The following is a 27761-nucleotide window of genomic DNA, read 5'->3' as shown; positions in this document are numbered from 1 at the left end:
ACATTGAAGAAAAGTTTAACTAATGATAAACATTGTAGTTTTGGATATCCTTTATAAAATTTACAAATCTATAGCAAACTTCAGTCAACACGAACTGTCTGCATCTTCAATTTTTATTTACTAACAGAATGTATATGGGTCACAGAGCTATTTTTCATGCTACAGGTTGTACAAAATTGTCATATTTTGTATAAATTATACATGGAAAAACAATTTTGTGTAAATAGAAATAAAACTAATGGGGAAAAATTAGCTGTTTCAGAAAATAAAATGAAAAATAGAGGTTGAGGAACTCTTTTGCTACTGAAAAAATAGGTATTTCTACTACACATTCCTTTTAATAAATAAATTTATCTGAGTTCATTGCCTTATATGGCTGAGTTGAAAATAATTAAAACAAATATCAAATCTATCGGAAAATATTTAAAAACAGTTATAATAATAAGATAAAAAATATGATTTCTTAATTCAGATGATAATTCCTACAAATGACTTGCATTCTACTTTCCAAATTTGCATATTTCAATAAATATATAGACCTATTGCTTTCTGCTATTTCATAATTCAAGATGGCAGAAGACACTTGTCTACCTGAAGCTAACACTTACTTCAATGAATTTTATATGAAATAAAAGAATGTGTATGAGGACACAAATGCACCCACTAAAACTTTGAAATTTTCCAAGTTAAAAATGGGCATAACTCTAGTGCTCACTGCCCAAATTTGAACTCTGTCTGCTAGTTTTGGTTCTAAGCATTGAGTATGAGTTTTAAAAAACAGAATGAGGCAAAAATTCACATTCAAATGTTTGTATCTTACAATTATGTGCATGAATCTATGTAAATATTTTCATAATTAGGATACATTATAAATTAGTTATTGATAAAAAATGTCATTTACCTATTTGAATTTTCATTCATAAACTTCCTGATTTAATTTTTTTAACTTTTTAAGTGTATTGGCAAATACAGCATGATATTCAATTCGCCGTTTCAGAATCTATTGCATTCTGGGTAATATTTTCAAAAATGTACATCGAAACGTCGTGATTGGTTGAAAACGTCCAAAACAATGGAAATTCAACCAATGTCGTGACGTTATTTTCATTTTGGGGTACGAACAATGAAATTACCCATAGTCCTTTAGATTCTGAAACGGCCAATTTACATGAGATAGTTATGACAACATACCTTTGATTACAAGTGTATATTCCTCTGCTTGAGTCATCACATCGACATTTAAAGCTACATCCATCTTCCCATTCCTGACCTTGTAAGTAGCTTACTCCCTTGTAAACACAATATTCTGTGAAAAAAAAGACAGAAACAGATGTAGAACTATAACTAAATATTATGAAACCATGTCCATGAGAGACAAATTGAGTTATAGACACCAATGAACTTCTCTAATCATAATATCAATAGTATCTTACAAATTGACCATAAACTTTTACATTTCAACACAATATTTCATATAAACTGATCAATAATACTAAGAACTGCAGGAAAATAAAGTATGTATCCCTTTTTTTTACAATAAATAGTTATTCATTTTATGGAGTCATGAACTGAGGAAATCTTTACAACATTTTTGTATTTACTTCTAATTTAAGTCATTTATTTAATATGTAAGCAAAAATATTACTTCTAATATATACAAAATGCACTATTTTTTGTGGATTTGATAAATACAGGCCTAAAGGTGAACCGAGTATTAAAATGTTCAACAAAATACAAAGAAATTATAGGCTTGTATTTAGAATTTGTCAAAACCAGGAATCTTATTTTGATAAAAATAACATTATCCTTAATCATCAAAAAATGGAATCTACAAATGAATGCATATAGTAACCTATCAAAAAACATTTAGATTTCGTCTATTTTTGGGAAATTTTATGTGGTCAGACCTCTAAGAGTCAGTCCACTGTTCATACTAATATCTTCTAAATGGCTGATTTGATTGAGACCATACCAAGTTAGTACTTACGTAGCTCTGGTTTCAATGTTACTGGTAGATTTGGTACATTATGGTAGATACGTGTAGGTGGTGGTCCAGTCACTGTACACTGTGGCTTCTTACAACATGGATTACTGAAGTCTCTCACCATCTCACAACCAGGTTGAAGATTGATGTATACTGGGCATCTGGAAATTAAAATAAATTGGAAATGAAAATAAAAACTTAAATAAAATTTAATTCATATTCAACCACAATTTTTATTTCAGGAAACCCCTCAGTTGTAGAAACCTGTTTCAGTTTCTATTTCCAGATGTTCAATGCTGTAGTCATTCAGAAGAGAAAAATCTAAATTTCTATATCATTATCTGTTTATCTCCTCTTAATGATTCATTTAGATGTCAAGTTTGTATACCTTTAGGAAGATTTTTTACCCAAAGTCTATTTTTCGACACAGAACAGTAAACTTTCTTTTTTGTTTATTCTTAATGCAAACAATTTTTTTTTTCATTTCTCAAAAGCAAACTTTTTTTAAATTCCCTAGCCACTAAAGTTCAAATGGTTGCATCTAATGCAAACATCAAATGTGTTTTTTTCAGAAGTGCAATCCTTTATTTGAATCAATCTCAATTGATCTGAAATGGAAAATTACTTTAAAAGATGTCAATACCTATCTGTACAAGAGTAAGCTCCCTTTATTTCATCCTCACATGTACATGTATAGTCACAACCATCTTGCCAGATATCTCCTTGTTTGTATGCCTGACCTTTGTAAATACATACACCACTCTTTCCTGCAATGAAAACAATATATAATGACAACTGAGTTAAACACCATTGACACCAAAACCGTAAAAAAATTTATCTTAATCTTGCACCAATTGCCCTGATTAAAACTGTATTCTCTGGGTTCATTTATTTTCATGGGTACCAATTTTCGTGGATTGAGGAAAACTGACATGTTCGTGGATAACTTATTTCGTTGTTTTGGCAAAGTCTTCATTTAAGCCTATAGGAAATTTGTCATTCGTTGAACATTTAATTTCATTGTTCACCTATACCCATAAACTTCACGAAAATTGGAATCCAACGAATAATAATGAATCCATAGTATTTGTAAAAGGTAGAAAAGTAGTCAGGCTGTCAAGGAAAAGAAGTTCCTTTAAAATATTAGTTCCAAGGGAAAGACATATTCTGGAATATTATTTCCACTGGAAGTAATAATACAGTATTTGAACTTGACAAAAAAAAGTTATGGAATATTTTTTCAAACCGAAACAAATATTGTTGCATTGTAAATAACAAAAAAAAATTCCAGAGGAAGTTCTATCAGGAGAAACAAATATAATTGTTGACAAGGCATATATAATTACAGGAAATGTGAAAAATCTTAAGTACAACATAACTTGGAAGCTGTCTACTAGTGAGTCCTATTGTATTCCAGACTGCACAAAGCAGACCAAAACAACTCTGAACATGATAGAACACACAGACAAATAAACCTACCAAAAGCAACACTAAAAATTAAAGTACTTTTATACAAAAATCATAGTGCCAACAAAATTCCAATATTTACCTTGGAAATTAGTTTCTATTCCATGGTATACTGCTGGTGGAACTCTAGCTGGAGTTGGATTTGGTGAATTGTTCCCTGATGTCCCATTTTTAATTCCACATACTCTCATCTGACAACATGTTGGGTCACGTGGATCGGATATCAGTGTACATTCAGAACCGTGACTGAGTGGATATTCAGGACAACTGTAATATAATAGTAGATAAAAATCAACAGTAATATCATTGACTTTTCTCAAAAGTAATCAGTGTTCTCCCCAGGCCGTTTTAGCACAGCGATTTTCAGCTCTATTGCAAATTCCCCGCTGTCCTATTGCACTGACCGCAGCGCTATCCAACGCAACCGCGTCGCTATATTTTTTCCATATTTTTCAATTTTTTTCAAATTTCCCGCTTATTTTTCACTTCAGATCACGTGATCGACTGGTTTACGATTTTTGAATGAATTATTTCCGTTGTATTAAAGTAACTTCGCGGGACCAGTCTAATAAATTTTACAAAATGGCGTTTTTGGAAGATCAAAATAAACAAAGATTTCAACATTGACATCGATTTTTTTAATTTAAAGAAAATATAGAGGCATATATGAATGAAATGTGATGAAATGAATTGACCGCATTTCCCGACATCACTCACAAACTTGTTTTACGAACTTTGAACAAACGATGATTTTAAAAACGATCAAACACAGGGGTTTGTTACAAGTTATTTGCCGGGTTTACTATCCATACGAACCCCGAAAATGATCAAGTCTTTTAAATATTAATTATCCCCTATTCGAACTTATTATTAAGTCAGAAATTCTTCCATTTGATAACAATTTGAGAGGATATGATTAGCAAAACAAACCCCAAGCTGATACGACTAGAGAAATTTTACTTTCTGGATGTCCAGCTTGGATGAGGCCATTTAAATATTATAAAACGTTTAGGTCATAAAAATGAGAAATCTTTATGCTAAATAATGTCAATTCCTGTCAAACGTCGTAAGGTAAACAGTACACTGCTACAGTTTGTTACAAAACCAAACAGAAGCTGACAATGACTTTATTGTTGGTCCTTACATGTTCTGCAACATTACCTGATGGTGCTAAGAAATCTTCACACAGGCATGTCTGGTGTAGATCCATCATGGAAAAAGACTCTTCCTTCAGTTTTATACATAGATAGTATGAGGATTTAATATATGAATTTACAATGGAGAAAAAAAGACTCTTCAGACTTCTATATCCAGACAATAACATTAACAAACAAAGCCTCATTAAGGGGTACACTGTAACTTCCATGAGCATGACAAGGACATTATAACAAGAGGAAACATCAACAGCATGATATAATAAAAACACATAACAAATCAATTACAAACAAACCGCGTGCCACAATAAAGTTACTGAGAATTGTCGAAAATTACGCGCTTACCACAGCGCTATCCAAAAATCCTGGGGAGAACACTGGTAATTCAGACCAAATATATAATTTCAAACAAAAATATCCAATACTTGGTATATCTGTAATGCAGTAATTCCAAAACTGTCATGATATACTCCTAATTTTAATATTGTCCTTGTATTTGAAAAATGGCATTTATGCAAAATTTTCTTCAAACAAAATAGCAAAAATGCAAAAATTGGAAACACATTCAACATGTAAAAAAATAGAATATGGAATAAAAAATTGATATCCTCATTTAATTTAGACCAATGAGAAAATAAACAATCAGTATAGTAAAGTCTAGATCAGCCATGAAAATATTAAGTCGATTCATTGTATGTGCCAATAGGAAAGTAAACCTACCGACTGAGACATCTGTAAATGCCTTTCTCAGCGTCTTCACAGGTACATCTGTAACTACAGCCATCATACCAAGTTTGTCCTTGTTGGTAATATTGCTCTTTGTATGTACATACTCCTATAAAACACAAGAAGAATTGTTTCGTTAATGTTAAGAAAGCACTATCTACAGTAAGTCAGTCAGGAGTCGTGGTTCATAAATGTTTCTTTTGGGTTTTTTTACAGATTAGACCATTGGTTTTCATGTTTGAATGTATAACACTAGTCATTATTGGGCCTTTATAGCTTGCTGTTCAGTGTGAGCCAGGTCTCTGTGTTGAAAACAGTACATGTACTTTGACCTTTATTTGTCAAATGTTTATGCATTGTGACTTGGATGGAGAGTTGTCTCATTGGCACTCATATCACATAGTCTTATTTATGTATAATTACTGCTAGTTAGCTTGTTTAGAGACTATATCCAGACAATAGCTCAGATGAATTAGAAAAAAAAACACTTTTTAACCATCAAATTAACTACAGGTTATTCCATTAAAATAAATGTAAAAGGGTAGACATGGGATTGTTATTTTGAACACGGCTTATTGGTCATTTTTGACTGCATGCATATTTGATGAATAAAAATAAATTCTTATAAAATTGTGTTTACCAGTTCTTGCTGATGGTGTAGTTCTTACTCCTGTGACAATTTCGTATTCTGGAGGTACAGAGCATCTTGGAACCTTACAACATGGATTAGCTGCATCTTGAATAAGGAAACAACCTTGTGGTAGATTGGAGTAGTGAACACACCTAAAAATAAGTCCATAATTCAATATTATCATTTGTATATAAAAATGTGCTATGAGACTTCTTTAATCAGTTTTACAGTACTACAACTTAATATGTGTAATACAGACATCTAGGGTGTTTAAAGTAGGAAATTATGCATTGGAGAAAAAATAATCATACATACATTAATAGTCTCCCCAGAAAGGAGTAAGTTCGGTAAGGGCCATATTTGGCCCCAATTATAAAGTTCATAGTAACAAGACAATAAATGATTTAAGTTGCCTTAAAGACGTGTGAGAAAGTTAAACAGAACTGTTTTTGTCAAAGTTTAATTCTAACACTTTGAATTTTACATCCCAGAAAGGTCAAGATAAGGGATTTTGGTGAAATTTGAAAAAATCAGCTGGATTTCAACCAAATAAAGGACAAGGAAACATAGAGCGCAGGCGTCGACAAGCTTAATATTCAAATAAGACATGTGAAATGTCTTCACAAACATTATTTAAAAAAATCTTTGTTGTCCATGTATGCGCTCTATATTTCCTGTCCAATAATCTATGGAAATTTACCCATTTTCATTGATTTTTTCGTGAAAAACCAATATGAATACAATTTGTGACTTCATAATGAAGAGCAGAACGTAAGATTTTCAACAAAATGGCTTATATCCTATCTATTCAATGTATTAGCTATAATTTATCGTGATATTGGTCAATAAATCCGAATTTGAAATTTACGCTAAAAAAAGGGGGCCATTTTAGGACCTTATTGAACATACTCCTTTGAATAGTATACTGGTGTACATAGGAAATTTTCAAATAACATCTTTTCTCAGTTGATATAGAAAAGTAAATTAACAAATAATTATCAACTATTATGTAAACTTGGTCTTACAAATGTTAGAAATCCTATTTTGTGCAAAAAAAAACCTCATCCAAAACTGAATAATTTGACAAAACATTTAGTGAAAGTTCAAACTACACATTTATTGAAATCTGTTTTTATAGTGTTGGGATGTTGTTTCATTGATGTAAACCCCATGACACCTTTATTTATACACATATTTATATAAAGAAATTGTGTACATACTTTTCTACACATGTGTAATGACCAGCTGTTCCATCATCACAAATACAGTTATACTGACATCCTACGTCCCATTTCTGTCCAACGTTGTATCGTTTTCCTCCATAGTCACAGTATCCTGTATTATAATAAAATAAACAATGTAATTGTAAACTTCAAAAGCTTTCATGGAAGCAAATTTCTGAAAATTGTAAATTCAGAAATAATTTAAATGCTTTGGTGCAAAAAAACATTTTTGGAATACTGTTTTGACAAAATATACTGAATCTTTGTGTAAGGATTATAGGGTTATTGCATGAATATTGTCCTGAGTAGAATTTAATATTGCATGAGCTTGTGAGTGCAATATATGTTCTATGAGGGACGATATTCCCCAATATTCCTGCAATAACCCTTTTATTGTATAGCAATATAATATTTGAAAGTAAAAATTGGTTTAAACTAAAATTTTGTCGCTGATGACATCATGAACAATTTTTGAAGAATTTTGAAGATTTATTGCACTAGTGCAATACTAGAATTTTATTGCTAACTTTTGATTACTTTCTGTGGGAAATATTATATTGCTATGCATTAGTATGCAATAATAAAAGTTATTGAAGATCTTTTTAATATTTCAATTCAGTGCTATTTTCTTGTGTGTTATTCTTCAGATTTCATTGTCATTCAGAGCATAATACAGAAATGCTGTTTTTGATAAAGAAATATCTTAAACTGAAGCTATCAAAATACAATGCCTATTTTACTTATGAGTAAAACCCTACTATGGATTCAGTTTATTTTATGCATTTATGAAAAGTATGAAAAGTTTATTGCAATAAGTTTTTAATAGCATGTTTTTTTCATATGATGCATACAAGCCTTTACAAATGGTATACCTTGTTAAACATTGAAACTTGTGGTTCATGTTTACCCAAGATACCCCCAAAAAGTTGTTATCCCACAAATATAAATGAATCCACAGTATTTTACCAAATATGTTTTACTATACCAACCTCCGGCTGACATTTTTCCTGGATCAACAGTTGGGGGTGCTGGTGTGAAAGCTGTGTTAAACAGAGGGATGACTGTCTTTCCATAACCATTGTGTTGACTTGCTCCTGTGTTAGGGGAGACTACTGAGTAAGAGAGTGCAGACTGGCCAAAAGCTGGCAGTGGTTGAGGTACTCTTCCCAAATTTGCATCAAAGGTACATTTTGGAGCTGAGCAGCATGGGTCGTTAGTGTCAGTGCTCATGACACATGTTGGTGACATGTTTGTGTATTTTGGACATCTGAAAATACCAATTACTTCAATAAATAAACAAATAAATAAAATTAACATGTATCTCACTAAGGCACTAGGTTTTACATTGTATTACTATCAGATCTTTGACATTTGATAATCTCTGTTAAATTTATTCTCAAATGTTCTGATAATTTAGAGCTTAACACATTTTCTATTGTTCAAGACTGTATGTTGACAACAAATATTCACTGGTATATTTAAACACAGTGTATTTGCTGCAAAGGCAAAGAAAAAAGATAGTATAGTATAAAAAACTGATGATTTTGTAGCTTGTTTGATTTCTAACCCTGTTATACTCCATGTTGGACATGTTAAATATATGTAAAAGTCATTTCAATGAACCCTTACCTTGCTCTGCATGACATTTGACCTTTAGTAGCATCTACACATACACAGTATTTAGCACATCCATCCATCCATGCTTGATTTTGTGAATACACTTGACCATTATAAAGACATCCATCTGCAAGAAATTTTCAATATGTGTATTTAGAAAAAAAATATCACTGTGGTATCTATCTACCTTTTTTTACTCTTTGAGTATGTTTGTTTTGTTCATGCATCGTTGACAATGTAATGGAATTTGATACGACTGTCATACAAGTGAGAGGTTTAGCTAGCTATAAAACCAGGTTCAATCCATCATTTTCTACATTAGAGAATGCCTGTACCAAGTCAGGAATATGACAGTTGTTATCCATTCATTTGATGTGTTTGGACTTTTGATTTTGCCTTTTGATTTTGGATTTTCCTTTTTGAATTTTCCTCGGAGTTCAGTATTTTTTTGTGTTTCTACCCTTTACCACTATTGTTATGGTTCTTTTATCTAATGGCACCTTTTGATATTATTATAGAAGTTAAAAGACCTACCAGTATCAAAATTGAAATCAAGTTTAATATAAACAAGATCAATATGAACCAAAAGCTAAGACATAATACATGTGTACAGATTATATTTCAGAGAAATAGGTGTCAAACTTTTTGTATTACAATTCAGACTACTTTACAAAATATGTCAACTCTATTTCTATTCAAAGAAAAAATTTACCAGCTAGGGTCTTTTCAGATTATTTCTAAAAACTCTATAAATAAAAAAAATCATCCAAACCTATAGTTGGAGGGAGCATTCCTGTTCCCGATCCTCCTCCTTGGACATAACCCCCAGCCAGTGTAGGTATGGGGAAGACATTTCCATTCTGACTGATGATTTGAATTCCTCCTCCTCCACCTAGGGAGTAGCTGCTGGTGGCAGATTGTAAGAACACTCCATTGGTACACTGTACTTTGAGACAACATTCACCATTTCTTCTGTTCAGATTACATCCTGATGGTAAGTTAGTATAGGTGGGACATCTGAAATAAATATTTTACTCAAAGCAATGTTGCATTGTGGTCAAGACTTTTTTTTTACGAATACTGTCAAATTGGATATTTTCTAATGCGGTTTAATATTGCTAATGTCATAATAAGAATAAAAGTGTGAAAAAAAACCTTCCGGTAAATTTGACCTTTAAGAAATCAAAACAAGAAAAATACAAATTGTTGTCTCTCTGACACATTCCTTATTTCCATTCTCAATTTTAGGTGTAATACCAATAAGCTAATGTATTTCCCTGAATTCTGAGGTAGGGAAAAAAATACCAATCAATTCTATAAACATTCAATGAAATTGATATAACATTGTACTTACGTATTGACACATCTATAATAACCATATTTGGCATTTTCACAGGAACATCTCGAGTCACATTTTGGTGACCAGACTTCTCCCTGTTTGTATGATTTTCCGTCATATACACAACGATCTATAATATCAAGAAATTACAAAATAAAGAGACTATGAAAATTGGGGGAAAAACAGAGGTTTACATATCTTGCACTCAATTTGTAATTAGCAGTCAGTTTTTGTTTATTTTCCATTATGTTACTGAGATATCATAGATATTTCATTGATAAAACAAAAAAACAGTCAATGATTGATTATTATATGATATTCATAACGATTCTTATATTTCAAGTGTGATGAACATGTTATACTGAATAAGTAACCTATATTTACTTACCATTTGGTCCTGAAACTTGGGAGCTTGGACCTAAAACATAAAAAAATCATTTATCATTTGACGTAGGACGTTTTGTTGGTGAGCCAGAATACCAACGGATATTTAGAATGTGCGACTCCGGACATGTTGAAAATGAACTACACTTTCTGATTGAATGCCAATTTTACAATGGACTACGTAATCAATTATTCTCTGGACTTAGTGAAACCGTATTAAATTTGAATTATAATTTATTATTGTCAGAATATCCTTGAAAAACAGCTCGATACTTAGAACATTCATTAACAAAACGCAGACAACACTTATATTTAAATAATTAACATGTATATAAAATTCCTGATGACAATCTGAATTTATACTATAGTATCTATTTGAAGTGACTTATAGGTCCATTGGGCCGGGTGTAATTTAATTGAAATATTTCAATATTGTACATAATTTGTAATACACAATGTCACTATAATAAACATATTTGTATTGTATTGTATTGTATTGATACTCAAGTGCTAAACAATCAATTTTACTAGTGTAAATCTACTGTCTTTCAACTGGTGAATTCAACTTGAAATCTAAATTTGTTTAAATCATGTAAATCAAATCATTGCCTGTAAGTGTATGAAAGTGTGTTAATCTCCATCCTCAAATATTGGATCCACAGAAATAAAGGTATCCCCAATATCCCTATTTATACGTTTTTAATTAATGATTAATCTTTCTTTTTAAGTGTAAATATAAAAATATGTAGTCATTTTTAGCCCAAAAAAATTAAACATTATATGATCAAATGTAATCTTTATATCATTGCACCTACTATAAAAGTGTAAGAAGTATTCACAAAGAAAAGCTGTATACACCTTTCATATTTAAACTAAAATTCATTTCAAAAGTAGACTACAATTTACTTACAGAAGTTGCAGGTGTTTTTGCAGTTTTTCATGGCCCAGTCCTTGTATGTTGTACACACATCACTACCATAGTTAGAACAGGTTACCAGGTCAAGACAAGGTCCAGAAAATGGGGCCTGAAGGTCTAGATAAAAAAAGGAAAACACACATGTGTATGTACAAATTAGCATGCTACAAATAACATTAAAATTTATAGCAATTCTTATTTTACCTTTAAAAAAGGCCATAAAAGCATGTTTCGTAATAAAATTTGTTTTTGGAAATGTTAAATCAAAACATTAAACATTAGGAAAGAAGTTCTAGTATACTTATTAGAGTCACATCAATAATGATTTGCCTTTCATCTATCCCTTATAAGATTAAATGAAGTCTTCCACTAATTCATTGTTTTCCTCTTACTTTCTGTCATTCTTGTGTCTTAAAACAAATTGTTTGAGTCTGAGAACCTAAATGTATATTACAATTAAGCAAGTCATTCATTACAATATCACAACTTATTTTGAAGACAATTGGTGGAGTTTTTGACTTGTTTATTGTTCAATGGTTTGGGTTATAACACTGTTGAGGTTGTAAATCTTTTTTTGATTCAAAGGTCTTTAATTTTAAGTTCACATGCAGGTCTACCAGTTTCAGAGGTTATCAATTTGATCTTTTAAAAAAAAACCTTTTCAATATTCCATATATAAATAAGAATATGTGGTACATGTATAATTACCAATGAAACAACTCTCCACAAGAGACCAAATGACACAGAAATTAACAACTAAAAGTCACCATACAACCTTCAGCAATGAGTAAAACCCATAGCAAATAGTCAGCTATAAAAGGATATATATCATATTAACATGATTTATAAGATGATTCAAAGGTAAAATTTTTAGACTTACTGACTCCAGTTCCACTGATCATTCCATTACCAGAGAAGGTACCAGCTTGTTGGGTAAATTCACAGACTGGTTTCTTACAACATTGTCCTGGTGTCTGTTCTAAATGACAGATCTGGGGGAGAACAGAAAAGGATGGACATCTGAAAATAAAAAGAAATTTTCACTAGATGTATACATTGTATAAATACACATTTAAAACTATGTTCTGTTTAAAAGATGTTGTAGTATCTTGTTCAATTATATCATATCTTGCCCAATGATTAGGAAATTATGTTGTCATGAGAATTCAATTTTTATGCTTATTTTTTAGAAAATTTATCAAGAAAAATCTACAGCTTTATCCATGAAATTGTTTTCACCCTTTTATATAATTTTACAAAGAAAATAGATTGCAGGTAATGCAAATCCTTTAAATGTTATACATTGGTATTTTTGTAGTTTGTTATGGTTTCATCTGGTCATAAATACATGTAATTGTACAAGGTTTGAAAAAAAGCAAGCCTGGCCTTGAAACAAGATACCCATTTAACATGTAAAAGTATCTGCAATTCTAAAATTTTGAAGACTTACAATTGTTCGCACTGGTAGAGACCTGTTTTGGCAGCAGTACATGTACACTGGTAGTCACATCCATCAGTCCAACTTTGGTCTTGGTAATATTGTTTTCCCTTGTATACACAGACATCTGAAAAGTATCAAGGGAGGTTAAAAACTATTCTTTGATTGTTGCAAGGTTAACATGGCTGTTTAGTATCAATTTAGACATTTCTGATGAAAACATCACTTTTTAAACATGTTAAAGGCGTTTTCAAATTTAAGGTTTTGAAAGAAGTAATTTTTGTTCAAACATTACAGTTCTTTTTAATGAAAGGTCTTATTACATGTAGTACAAAGCAGTTTATGGTTTAGGTTTGCCAGGTGCTCTTAGATAGTGCCATAAGTTAGAAAAGCTGAAGGTCAAATACAAACCAATATTAGCACATTTGCATCATACAGGACTAACCTGAAACTAAAAAAAACCTCATGAATGTCATTATCTTGTATAGTGCACCTACCAATTCCAAATTGATTTTGTCCTTTCCCTGATGATTCAAACTTCTGAATGGCTGGTTTAAAGTTACAGACAGGTTGTAAACAACATTCTCCTGGTTTCCTGACAAGAGTACACATTGATGGTAGGTTGTAGTATACAGGGCACCTGTAAATAATTTAATTTTGGATGTAACACATCTTCTGAATAAGTCTGATTGGCTGAAAGTATTTTGACTATCAACTCATAGACATAATTTTGTCATGTGACGGTGACTTCATTAAACTTTTCAATGATTTGCTCCCTTAAAAATGGAATTTAAGAAATAAACTATAAGAAAGGACTTATATGGTGCACACTTTTAAATAAGCTGCTACGCAAATCTTGTTATAGACAATCATAAAAAAACAAACCTATTATAACATTGGTAACGTCCAGTGGCTCCATCTTGACAGACACATTCATAATCACAGCCATCATACCATTTCTGTCCGGGGCTGTATGATTTTCCTTTGTAAGCGCATCGATTGTCTGTAATAAAATTAAAATTTTTAAAGAAACTGTCGTTGATACACCTTACATGTATCACTAACTATCCCAAAGTGGAAAAAAATCTAAAGCCCATATCTCATCATCTCGAAATTTTCTGTCATCCCTCCTTTAATATAATATTTTTTTTTGCACTTACACATTATTAACTGATTAAAGCCATATAAGGGCGTTTTTCAATAAAAGCATACATTTCAGTCTGACAGACCTAAAAAAAATGGAAAATCAACTTGTCTAAAATTTAATTTCAAGAGTTATTTTGAATACCTCTATAATAGACCTGTTTGTAAACAAAAAGTGCAATCTTAAATATTCTTTAAAATGATATTATTTTCATAATTTGTGTACTGTTTCGTAGGGGACTTTTGTCCCCTACGAAACTTCTTCTAAACACACATATTTTTTGCAATTTTAAATGTCTCCTATAGACATTCCAGTTTGTTTACTTTAAATACTAGAAAAATATAATTTTTTTTCTGAATTAGAAAATCATTTTTATCGATAAAGATTAGACAGTACTTCACATATGAAGGTTCAACTCATGTTACGTAGTGGACATTTTGATGCGTTTCGTAGTGGACAAAATCGTTTCGTAGTGGACAAAAAGTTTCGTAGTTGACATCAACCCTATTATATGTTAATAAAAACATAATAAAAATTACATGAAACTAACCCTTGTTATTTCTTTTGCACGAATATAATTGAAAAAAGATTAAAAAAAGACTCAATGGTAGTGGTAGTGTCCACTACGAAACGTTTTTCTCCCATACTTGTTTTGTAGGGGACCGTTTCGTAAGGGACGTATTCGCATGCTTTATTTTTTCCCCACAATCCCTATATTGTAATAGTAACAAGACTGATTGTATTCATCAAAGCATTTATCAAGCTGTACACTGATATTTTTTTCATAATTTTAAAACCAGATACTGAAGGAGATTTGACCCGTTTCGTAGGGGACATTATCAAAAATACGGTATCACTTTGGTCCATTTGATGTGCTCAATTTTTCTTACCAACAATTTAATTGCCGTTATAAAAGCATCACTTCTTTTGTAAGACCCTAATGTTTATATCTCTTGCAAACAAAAATTACATTGATTTTATAAAACTGTTTATTGGCAAATTTTAATGACTTCGTTTCGTAGTGGACAATATGTGAGGGACACACCTTCTGAAATTAAAAAAACTATATTGAAAGCTGTTTATTAGAATATGTTGGCTCTGAACATACTTTTGAATTATTAAAGAACTTATGTAAAGTAAAAAAAACATTAATTTCTTCATTTTTTTACGATATTTTAGAGTATGAATGTTGGACAGGCGGTCTAGGGACATGCCAAATTTTTGGTTGTTTTGGACCATTCAGGAGTCAATATCTTATCAATCCCTCTAAAAAATAAACTGTTTCTTTGCTTAAAAATGTTAAATCTAATTCAATGTACTGACTGCACAAAAAATTACTTGCAAAGATCAAACACATTTTTTTTAAAGTGGCTAGGACAAGAAAATACGTTTTTATTGAAAAACGCCCATAAAGGCTTTCACAATTCATATGAAGATAAAAACATACGTAAAATAAAGTAATACTAAATCTATGAAAAGCAAAACAAAATTATCAGCTTAAGGCAATTATCATGATTATATCATCTTCATTAATCTTCAAAAGACAAATGAAAGATGCAGTGTGTTCCTTTGTACAAAAAAAATCATTAGAAAATAACAAGAAACGTACACTAGTACATAAAGAAAGATACCATACATAACTTATTATTAAATCAACGCAGTGATCAATGCATGTATCCTGTCAGAGACATATGTTTATATTTGTCTCTGATCATGTGTACAGGTGTATCAATCGTATAATTGACATAATTATTCACGCAAATTTGTAAATCTGTACATTTTTATCATTGTTTCAGTTAATCATTGTTAATCGGGTAATGATTTTTATCTCCAATTACAGTCGTTATATGTGTAACAACCAAAAACCTTATGCTTGATGCCATTGAACTCATAATTCCTAGATATTTCACGTTAAAATTCAATTTTGTATTTTGTAATCCACAACTAAACCAAGGCGATACTAAAACACAAATACGTGACGGAGACTCCAATAATTTCCGTAATTTATATGCAATCTTCCGATTATTTCATTCATGTCTGTTCGGGTTTTAAAAAAAAACAACAGACATTAAATTTTGTTATTCTTTTCTAACTCTAAAAACCTTTTAATTTTACAGGTAATCCCAAGACAAAATTCTTGAAATTTGTACAAGTTTTACAAATTTAATGTATCAGTGATGTACGTATTATCCGAGCATGTAAAAATAGTTTTAAAATACTTACAAAATCCACCTGTTAGTGCTGCAGAAGCTGAAACATGAAGAACAAAGTTAGCTTATAATTAAGTCTATCTAGATTTATTTAATATTCAAGTTACCCCTTGTTAAACCAAAACTCGGCATTTAGCACTAGCCACTATAATGACTATATAATACATGATATTATCAAAGTTTGTTATACCGGCAGTGAGATTAATAGTTAAAATAATAATTATATAAAAAAAAATGAAATATTTTAGCAGTCAGCACTTCTGTGTTGACATGATTTACCAGGTCTTATTCTTAAATTAGACGTTTACATAACTTTGAATTAAAAAAAAATCACGTAGGATTTTCTATTTCAGTGTAGATGATCTCAGATGAATTAGACAAAATCTATTTGATGCTCTTCAGACTCATACGTACTTTAATTGGCCTCTTTTTTTATTCCAGCATCACAGATGCGTTTTTTTTTTGTAGAGGAAACATGACTTTTGCGTTCCGTGGGCAAAATATTACGCTTGGTATATTTATATTTTATTCGGGCGTCAAATGATAGACTTTGTGCGCGAAACGACTAGGGTACAACATTATAATTAATCCTGGTATCAATGATGAGCTTTTTTTCTCGACTGGATAAAAGATTATTGAATAGTAAACACTGCTTACAAGAAATGATGATTTTATAATACTTACTGCAGAATCCACAATATTGTTTACAGTTGTCCTGAGCCCATTGTTTGTATGATGTACAGGAACTTTTTCCATAAGTGGCACAGTTAGACAGTTGATCAACACATGTCTCGGTTACAGAGTATTTGTCTAAAGAATAAAATTACAAAAGTTTTACCAACTTCATTTATACAGTGTCTCAAAACAACACCTAAAGAACCAGCATATATACACTATACAAAACATAAACATTATATAATTTATAATATACTTTCTGCAATCAAATTCATAACGTTTTCTTTGAAATGCAAGAGGCTTTTTTAAAACTCCTTTTTATTGAAATTTGCAAGTTGTAGTAATTGTACCTTTGTTTCCCTCACATAGTCATTCATGTAATATGCTAATTAAATTCAATTTAAGATATGTATACGTTTAAGGTAATAACGCATAGGGACTTTCGTCAAAACCTGAGTCTACTCTTTACATGCTCGAAGTCCTAAGCATTTTCTACCTCAGGAAAAGATTACCATAGTTGTATTTGTCAAAACTTTTAGGAATTTTTGGTCCTCAATACACCTTCAATTTCGAACTTTATTTGGCCTTTTTTATTCGAGCGTCACTGATGAGTCTTTTTTAGGTTAAAAGCGGGTCTGGCGCATATATACAAATTTTCAATCCTGATATGTATCATAATATCTTTGATGAGTTAATTAATAAAAACATGGTGCCCGATCTTCCATCCTGTAACAGTTGTTGATTGTACATACGAAGAGACTGCCAGATTATGGCGATTATGTTTATGAAATCTTTTAAATGTCCAAACAAAGACCAAAGAACTGTGATCATCATATATTTGCATTCGGGCTATTTCGTATAAGTTAAAAAAAAAAAAAAAAAAAAAAAAAAAAAAACAACGACATTCCATTCTGCCATAAACTCTTTAAAGAATAAACCTTTTTCTTATAATTCCAAAGAAATAAAAGTTAACCAACACTTACAGAACTATTTCGCTTGCGTGGGTATTCATGCTGTTACGTGATTATTTTTTCCAAAATCATGCATACACGTTTTGGTTGAAATAGTAATAAAATAAGACCAAAAGTAATATATAATATAACCTACATGAACAGATTTGACAGAAGGATCGACAGTTTACTTCTGACCATTGTTTATAGTCAGTGCACACTCTGGATCCATATTCCTGGCAGTTATTGACTTTATCAGTGCATGAAGTGTAATCTGAAGAAATCAAAAACGACTATCGTTATTTAAGAGTTATTGTTATTTTCACAAACATTCATTTAACATAACTGTTTCTTCAACTCCTTTGACTATATGTGTAGACTTTAACAAGAATGGATGAAACAATGAATTGCTAAGTGTCTACGTCACAGAAGTATGTTTTACTCAGTATATAAAGAAATTATTTCAAGTATAATGACAAGCATCTTATTCTATTTTTTTTACCACTAGTTGGTATTGAATATTTATTTACGTTATAATAATATGATTTGGTTACTTAACTTTAACACCGAAAAGTTGAAGTGAATTAAGTAATACTTGAGTGGATGAAAAATCAGTTTTGAATTAGAAGGTTTAAAACAAAACACGTGCCAATGAGCAATGGTACAACAAGTAAACACAATAAAATGCGGGTTCGATGGTAACAATGACTTGAAAGTACATATTTCTCAATTTTAATACTTACTCTGGGAAAAGTTGATACTTGTTCGAACTGAAAAAGATAAATAATCACAGTTGAGTATAATATAGTAATACCAATAATATTAATAGTTATATCTTGATTAGAAATTTAGCATTGATGTTAAAAAATAAATTCATCAAATGAATACCAATAAAAAGGTAGCAAAAACTAAATGTAAAGGAACAAACAAACAAGAAAAGAACAAACAAACAAACAAACATTATATTAAACGAAAAGGACACTTAAAGATAGTTACAGGCAACTTTCATTGTAACATTTTACCATAATTTTGTCCACTAAGCGTTAGTCATTGCAAAACTTACCACCGCATGTCATAGTCATTAGTTGGTTAGAGATGCTTTCTAATTCGTCGTAATTTCGTACTGTGATCACGTGACTAGCAGAAGGCTTATCAGCAATACTGTTTAGTTCATTCACATTGACCATACCACCAACACCGACTCCAATCATACTGACATGGGCAAGTCTTGCCTCATTAGCTTGATTAATGGCAGCAGTGGTTTCTGAAGTACCACCGTCGGTCACCATTATTGCTATTCTTGGTACGTTAGATCTTGCACCAGCTGCGGGTGAAAACATCGTAGTTTTGGCAAATTCAATAGCGTCTCCTGTGTTGGTACCGCCTCCCATCAATTGCATTCCATGAATAGCCTTCAATACATCATATCTGTTGTCGTACATACGCAGAGCAAATTCAGATGATGGACGGCTTCCGTATTGTTCGAGTCCTACATGAACAGCATTTTTGCCAACATTTAATTTTGTTACGAAGTTTTTGATGAAGTTTTCAGTTTTTTCTAGGTTGAGGTTTCCTACAGTGCTAGATGAATCGACCATGAAGACCAAATCGGCTTTCTGTAAACAACCTATAAAAACAGGATAAATTTCAAACAATATTTTAAAAGATAAGAAGTAATTATATATATATAAAACCCGACATCTCTTTTTGTCAGAAGACACTGTCAAACATCCAAACATACTATCCACACTGATCTGTGTCCACACTTGTTATTTAAATTTTAACGAACTGTTCTTTATTATTAACAGCATAAACAAGCATACAGAACTGGTAACTGGATTTTACTGGTACTTTTGATATATAAATAATACCTATCATTCTTTTTTGCAGTTTTAGTTTTTTGCAGATTACTAGTAGTCTAAATTGTCAAAGCTTAAATACAAAAAAGAACTTTTATGAGATCATGGGATGTAACAACAAAGTTATTGAAAGTTTGTTGTAAATGTAATGATCATGGTTAAGGCTTCTTACCTGTTGCTGGAGGCAATACGTTAGCGCCGGGAACCTCTGAAAAGAATAGTATAAAGAAGAATCAAAATGAGAGAAATCTATCGCTCTGAGAGAGTTCATTTCGAGAGATTGAATTGACAAGATAGGATTTATTTTCTTCAACAATACCATTTATTACTGATGGTTGTAAGATTTATGCTTCTGTCGGCTGGCCTAGACTACTCCACACCAATAATAGTTGTATTGAGTTAAATGTTGAAACAACAGAAGCAAGTTATTCTTAAATTATGAGTATTTTGATCTATTAGAAAAATGTTCTTTCAATGCATCGCATCTTGTAATTTACTATCAAATGACAATTTCCAGTTCCATTTAAGGTTAACAAATTTCTAGGACACATTAAAGAAAAGACTTTATAAATGCAAAATTTACCATTGCACATTTTTGTTGCCAGTAATTCTGAAAGACTGCCAAGTGAATCGTAGTTGTCAGCTGTGAGGAGATAGCGTGAGTTTGGATCACTTGAGACTGACTTAAGTTCATCCATGTCAATACCATGACCAACTCCAACAGTGTAGATCTTAATGTTGTTGTCTTTGGCTGTTTGTGCTTGAAGTTTGGTTATATCCCTTGTCATTGATGGCCCATCTGTCACCAATACCATAATGTGTGGTATACCTCCTCTACCTCCATGTTGTGGGGTAAACGAAGTTTGTGTGACGTATTTTAACGCATCTGAAGTGTCTGTACTTCCGGGCAGATATTGAATCCCGGAGACAGCATTCATCACGTTTGCCTTGGTGTCATAATTGTTTAAGAAAAACTGATTATGAACACCAGAACTAAACGTCACAGTACTGATGCGTACTTTGTCTCTACCTACATCTAAATTGTTCACTGTATTCTTAACAAAGTTTAATTGTTTTGCAAAGTTTGTTTGTCCGACTGTATCTGAGGAATCTAAAACGAACGTTACATCTGCCTTTGTTGAACATCCTGCAATAGAAGTAAGATTGCTGTCGGTTATTACTATCAATATATTGTATTCACACTAAAATGATATTTTGTATCTTGAGATGTAATTATACAAATACAAAAGAAACAATAGAACCTCTTTTCATTTAGACAATTATTAAAATGATATTTCTTTTTTTGTCAATAAAGCGCATAACTTTGGTCATTAAGGTCTTGTGTCGTAATTTTCCCGATCAACAGTTTATAGTTGCCGCTTTGCTGGCATTTTATGTATTGTGTCAAGAATGTTATACAATACGTTGTCTTGCTAAATAACACTTTGAAATACAATAAAATTGGTTGAAGTAATGAATGGATTTTGTTGCTTCATAATATTTATAAATACATGTATGTAACAGAGTTCTGTTTTAATATCCAAATCATTCCCTTCAACTGTTATGATGTAGTTTGGTCGCATATATTGCAACAGCTTGTGAGTTCGTCGCATCAGCCACAATCTTTTGAAAATTAACTTTTATTTAAGTTTGCAGCAATGAAAAGTTAAAAAAAAAGAAAATTCAAATTATGGACTGTGAGCGAAGTGTATATGCCGGTGATATCTCTGCTGAGCAAGTCTATTAGCTTCACACGACGTCCTAGAGTAATTTTGCTTGTAATATGTGTAATGATTTTACATGTAGTATCTTGTAGAAATTAATGACATACCTGTGTTTTGTTTGTGCCGTTGGGTTGCTGTCTCATTGACGATAAACCTACAACCCTTTCTATTCATATACGTTTTTGGAAAGAGAAGGGATCATAGTTTTAGAAACATCCTTTGTCATTCATACTAAGGCCTTATATTGACCTATAGCTGTTAACTTTTGATCTCTGGTAGAGAGCTGTCTCATTGGCAATCATGCCACACCTTCTTTTTTATTGTTATTTTAATCATGAATATATTATAAGTTACAAGTTAAATGGAATATGTATTGCAATTATCACTCGATGTCCAAAATAAAAAAATTGAAAGTCAAGGATCATGAAAACATAAATTCAATAGAAATAAAGAGGCGTGAATTTTCATCAACCAAAATTAGGTATTTGTATATGAAGGTTACGATCGTTTCTATTTTGTCATGATTTTTGGTATGCGGATAGCAAAATATTCAACAAAAAATTTGGACAAAGTTTGATTCAGAATTCAAAGAGAACAAAATGATACATTGAACAGTTTTGAATTGATACGAAGGGTATTTCTCTATTTATGAAAATTATGATAAAATTGTTGTAACATATAATTAAATCAATTAGTAGAAGTGATCTTTGGGTTATTTTTGCGCAGTTTATGTCAATATATATATCTTAATATGTAGACCTCGCACCATAAATTTGCCATGGAAATATACAAAGTTTTTATTTGAGTGACGTTTGAAGATATGTACTTAAAAGGAAAATTATTAAAATATTCAAGTCTTATTTACCTATTGGTATCATTGCTACACAAGCATTTAATTTTTTTAATCGTTACAGTCATTTTCAAATACAAAAAGTCGAGAAAAAAATATAATTTGATGAAACAACGCATTATGCATAAGGTATTGCAAATCAAGCGTTTGTAAGCATATTTTGATGTTATCAGTCCGAGAGAATAGCATGTGTTAGATAAGACCCTCCTTATATTTGTGAACCTTGACAACACTTTCTGTAAGAGGGCCGTGACATTTTAAGGTCAAATTCTCAGTGACACGTACCTTACACCATCGAGCTTTGTAAAACATTCATGGACATCTTATTTTTTTTTAAAGAAAGTTTTTTTTAGAGGATAGCACAAGTGCCATATACAAGCTTATTTTCAAAAACAATATCTCACAAAGAAAGACACAACAACCGGTTGATCTTGATTTGGAGCATTGAAATTTGTCGGAACATGCGCAGAAAATTTTATAAAAAGGTTCATTTCTTCGTCCGCCTCAAGTGATAGTAATGTTTATAAAAAAAACACAGGTATTTAAATAGCTTTTCTTGGAATCCTCTTAGCATAGTGACAATTAAAAGCAGGAAAAAATAGAACTCGCTATACTGAATATAAATAACAACGGCAGATGATACTAAACCAAGAGGGTCCAGATGAGTTTATTCAATAGATAATAATGGACAAAGGCTGCAGAATAAGGAGCAAGCAAAAAAAAAGAAGAAAATTATGTTAAAACAATAAGAATGGGAAATAAAGGGGTGCTAAATTATATATTAAAAAAATATAGGAATAATTGGCCCAAAAATGAAGAACAGATAAAAATGGTTTGAAAAATTAACGAATAAAGAAATGATGGACCCACTCTTCAGATCCTCATACATGATCATGACTTGGTCACAGACGACATATATTTTATCTGTGGTTATGTCTACTACAGTTCTAAATCTGTGTCAGATTTTGAACTTCAAGGTTGATAAAGTAAGTCTACAGAATAATCAAAAGATGTGCATATAGAAACACGTGGTTTTTAATAATTTTATTATTTCAGTCCAACTTAACTTTGAAGCGTTTGAAAAAGAAAATTAGAAAAAGTACCATTGAAATTACTCATTGAGGAATACCTATTAATAATAAAACGGACCGAAGCATCAACTGTTAGTAATATAAATTCAAAATAAACGTATAAATAAAAAAAAGTTATTAAAGGATCTGAAAAAGTTTACACAAAACCATTATTATTTTATAAATTCTGTTGAAGTGTGCATTCATATATAGCAATGGAACTTAATGTAGTTGTATTCTGATACAACGCGTCATAATTTAAGTCTTCGCTGTAAAGGATACATGACTTTAACATTAAAAACATTACCATTATTTAAGTTGATTCGTTTTAACAAATCATTAATACAGGCAAAAAGATGAACTTGATATTATCAATTTGAAGACTCTTGAACTGCATTGAATTAAACTGTTGCACATTTAACACTTCATGTTATTATTCGTTTTAAAAAAATGACAAATTTAACAACAGTTTTATTTAAAGCAGGTAATACGTTAGTTGTTCAATTCTACGCATAGGCTATACTTCTTGTATATAATGTAAACGTTCGTAATTGCTCATTGCAACCTTGTGTAAATTAATTCTACACAAAAGTGTTTTTTTTTTTTTGTTTTTTTTTTTTTTAATTGTAAACAAATTATTGTTATTTCTCATTGCAACCTTATTTTATTTAATTCTACACAAAATTTTATTTTATTTTTTATTGTAAACGAATAATTGTCATTTCTCATGGCAACCTGATTAAAATTAATTGTACTCGAAAGATTTTTATTGTAATCGAACTATTGTTATTTCTCATTGCAACCTTATTTTATTTAATTCTACACAAAAGTTTTATTTTATTTTTTATTGTAAACGAATAATTGTCATTTCTCATGGCAACCTGATTAAAATTAATTGTACTCGAAAGATCTTTATTGTAATCGAACTATTGTTATTTCTCATAGCAACCTAATTTAAAATAGGAACACTGACCTGCTGCATTCGAAAATGTCACCGTCTGATAGACGGCGACCGTCCAAAGAATGAGCGCTGTTGCGCAGTACATCCTTTGTTATACGAAATACGAAAAATAATGTAGAATCAATTGCAAGACAGAGCTATATATACTAAGGCTGGCGTAATCAGTATCGTTCGTATTTCAGTGCTTAAGTTAGCTTGATAAAGCAAAGAGCAGCAAAGGTCAGACAATTTTAAGAATGAACGCCTACCATATAAGTTGTTCCATATTCAGAAGATAATAGTTGAACCATTCCTAATTTTCATGTGAAAAGATATAATTAGAAAGATAGGGTAAAAGATCAAGATATACGAGGCAAAGGAAAGCACCTTTCACATATTTTGGTTAATGTAAATAACACAAATATAAATTTTGTTCGTCCGAAAAAAACCAAGAAGATGTGGTATAATAATCAATGTGAAAGATCTCCACCCGAAACCAGAGATATTTTACTTGACATTCAGTCATTTGGAACGCTCACATCCACCCCTTATTTTGTAAAAATGATTTATTATTTTGTAAAAAAGATTTATCATTTTTGTATCTAGGGAGGGAGTTAGGGTATTTTTCTATATTCATTTTGAATGATAGTGCATTTTTTACGCGTCTTCAAATTCGAATGCACCGTATCGAAATTTGATTGATTGCATGCGCGTAGCTACGTTTACGTCAAAACGCCCGGGCGTACACTTGAATTTTGAAAATAAAACAGATAATCGACATAGAATAAGAAAAACTGGTCAAAAGCACAACATCCTCGTGCTTCTTTTTTCAATGGATTGTAATGTTGAATAAAAAGGGACTAAATTTACTCAAATAGATCATTTAATATATTTGTTCGAATCTTTTGTAAAAGTCTGACTCTACTATGAATTCTACGTACTTTTCTTATATTTAAAGCAATTCACTATCTGCTCAGATGCGATATGCTGTTTGTATTTTTGTCGAGCCTGTGATTTATGTCCCAAAAGCGAGACAAAGCGGCGTCAATATTTAGGTTCCGAATGTGGATAAAGTCTATTGAATGACTCTCCGTGAAATTTTACGAAAGTTGGACAGAAACTGTTTATGATCAAAAGAGTATTCAGAGCAATATAATAATGCAATTATATCTTTAATTTTCCCGCATTTTAAGGATAAAATGTATTTCTTTCTGCAATTATTAAGTGGTCGCAGTTTGAGCTTACATTTTGTTATTTCTCAATTACATTAACTACTTGTCGAACCTTCATCGAATTTTATGAAAATGCCGAGGAAGCTTTTTCTATGACTAATGTCTAAAACTAAAATTTTGAAAGCATTTGTTTTCGTTCATTTTTCTGTTCTTTTCTGATAGACAGATAGCCGGGCTCTTCTTTACACAATTAATTGTTTTACATGCCCAATTTATAAACCTTCATAGATTGTCGTGAAATATTCCAGATCAAGAAAAAAATATCAAAAGAAAATTTAAGTTTTTTTTTTAATCCCTTTAAAGGAATGATAAATTGATTCACTATTTGTGGGAAGAAATCCTTGGTGTTCCAGATTTTTTTTTATATTGCCTCTCTTCGAAATATTTTGTTCCCGTGTTCATTAAAAGGTGCTTTTGTCGATTGTATGCTCACTCACGGCACCCTTTAAACTTATTTAAAAGTAATATTGGTTTGGACGTTTTATCTAAAACCAATGACCATTAAGCTAGCTTTCAGTTTAACACGATGAATAAGTTAACATATTACAAAATTAACCAAAACAAACAAACCATTTAGATTCAAAAGTATGTTGCTATCAATGATTTTGTACTGACAGGAATCCTTACGGTAGCTTTCGGGGGCTTCGTCTCTTTCGAACCCACTACCAGCAGGTGCTTTAACATTGAGCGGTTGGCACCCCTCATATCCCTCGCCAAGGTTCGGGCGTACACGTAAAAACTACCCAGCTACGCCACTGGATTGATTGATTGTTGGTTGCTTAACGTCCAGTGGCAAACATTTCATGCATGTTCAGGGCGAGAACAAGTTAACAATAATTACAAAAGGTAGATCTTGTAATAATAGCGGCCATCCGGGATGATGGTCGGCGAAATTCGGACTGTCAGTAGAAAGTGAGGGTATATTGGATAGGGACAGAAGTTTTGCCTTGCAACAGGTCACCTACGGACCCCTGAAAGAGTTGTTGCAAGGGTTCTTTACGTGCGAAGAGCGAGGCACTATCTTTACACGAGGCATCGTATTTAACGTCCCCATTCTAACCGGACGTGGCTGCAAACTTAATACATCCCGTACAGCCAAACGGACGTCCCTCTTTGGCAAGCGTTTTACTGCCAGTCGGAAGAAGACCAAGTGACTATATTTCTATTTCCCAGTAACCCTTGGGGGGAATCGAAATTTTATAAACGGGTATACACTGAAACTTGATGCAACATATTTGCATGCATTTTTGCATTATTTTGAAATTTCTTTTTCATCAGTCGTGTTCGTACTGACACAATGGAAATTCGAAAGCATCAATTGATGAAAAGCATTTCACCTAACGGTGATCAAAATGGGACAACATTACCCATGCAATTTGAAAATGACCATTATGCCATAGATTATACAGAAAGACGTACTAAATATATCTTAGTGTAACAGCATTGACCAAGGCAAATGTTGCACGTTTTCTTATTATTATCATGAGCACATGGTCATGTAACCTATAAAACGACAAATGAAACATTCAATTGTGATAATAAAGAAAGGATAAACCCAAAGAAAATAAAGTTTTTTGTTTATTCTTACGCATTGTTGTATTGGTACATGTATGCATACATATAGCATGAATACTCATGAATATTCAAAAATAAAATATTACTCCAAATCGTCATGTTATAGTTTTCTACTAGTAAAAAGTACAAATCCCTTACATTTCACTTGTGAAAATATTATGCTTCTTTAAGAAACTTTATTGAAATGCCTCCATTTTTTATATTTAAGATCACTTTCTGTATTTTATTTTTATTTTTTGCCTATAATTCTCTATTCTGTATACTTTGGCATCCCATTATTCTCAATATTATATTTTTTGCCCTTTTTTCTATATCATGTATGATTTTTAGTGATTTATTCAAAATAATTTCCCCCATAATTCTCTATATTATATTTTTGACCTATTTTTCTAAATCATTTATAAATTTTGATGATTTATTTAGCCTATTTTGCCCATTATTCTCAATTTTGTAAACGTTTAATTTGTTTATTATCATGTATTACTGAACCAGATGTGGTATATGATTGCCAAAGAGACAACTCTCGACAAGAGACCGAATGACATAGACGTTAACAACTATAGGCCACCGTACCACCTTCAACAAAGAGCAAAACACATGCCATATACAGTAGTCAGCTATAAAAGGCCTCGAACAACAAATTTAAGACATTT

At 31.4% G+C, this 27761-nt stretch overlaps 1 protein-coding gene across 3 annotated transcripts in view; it reads right to left on the bottom strand.

Moving 5' to 3' along the window:
• LOC139523557 (uncharacterized) overlaps positions 1-24479 on the bottom strand; it is a 102605-nt gene extending 78126 nt beyond the window's left edge. For all 3 annotated transcript variants that reach the window (XM_071317674.1, XM_071317675.1, XM_071317676.1), the window contains exons 1-25: positions 24335-24479; positions 20301-20864; positions 19890-19925; positions 18922-19485; positions 18602-18628; positions 18016-18132; positions 16918-17043; positions 16247-16273; positions 13765-13882; positions 13377-13519; positions 12892-13006; positions 12322-12461; positions 11436-11558; positions 10530-10559; positions 10157-10271; positions 9575-9819; positions 8815-8929; positions 8175-8452; positions 7183-7297; positions 5972-6114; positions 5326-5440; positions 3534-3718; positions 2628-2751; positions 1988-2145; positions 1192-1306 (exon numbers count right to left, since the gene is read on the bottom strand). In XM_071317674.1, coding sequence (XP_071173775.1) covers positions 1192-1306; positions 1988-2145; positions 2628-2751; positions 3534-3718; positions 5326-5440; positions 5972-6114; positions 7183-7297; positions 8175-8452; positions 8815-8929; positions 9575-9819; positions 10157-10271; positions 10530-10559; positions 11436-11558; positions 12322-12461; positions 12892-13006; positions 13377-13519; positions 13765-13882; positions 16247-16273; positions 16918-17043; positions 18016-18132; positions 18602-18628; positions 18922-19485; positions 19890-19925; positions 20301-20864; positions 24335-24407 — 3911 coding nt within the window. In that variant the 5' untranslated portion in view covers positions 24408-24479. The remainder of the gene's footprint in view (positions 1-1191; positions 1307-1987; positions 2146-2627; positions 2752-3533; positions 3719-5325; positions 5441-5971; positions 6115-7182; positions 7298-8174; positions 8453-8814; positions 8930-9574; positions 9820-10156; positions 10272-10529; positions 10560-11435; positions 11559-12321; positions 12462-12891; positions 13007-13376; positions 13520-13764; positions 13883-16246; positions 16274-16917; positions 17044-18015; positions 18133-18601; positions 18629-18921; positions 19486-19889; positions 19926-20300; positions 20865-24334) is intronic.
• Between the last annotated feature and the right edge of the window lie 3282 nt (positions 24480-27761).

This window comes from Mytilus edulis, chromosome 5 (assembly GCF_963676685.1).
Source record: "Mytilus edulis chromosome 5, xbMytEdul2.2, whole genome shotgun sequence".
Classification (NCBI taxonomy): Eukaryota; Metazoa; Mollusca; class Bivalvia; order Mytilida; family Mytilidae; genus Mytilus; species Mytilus edulis.
Note: the sequence above shows the minus strand (reverse complement) of the source record. Positions and strands in the feature narration are given on the sequence as shown.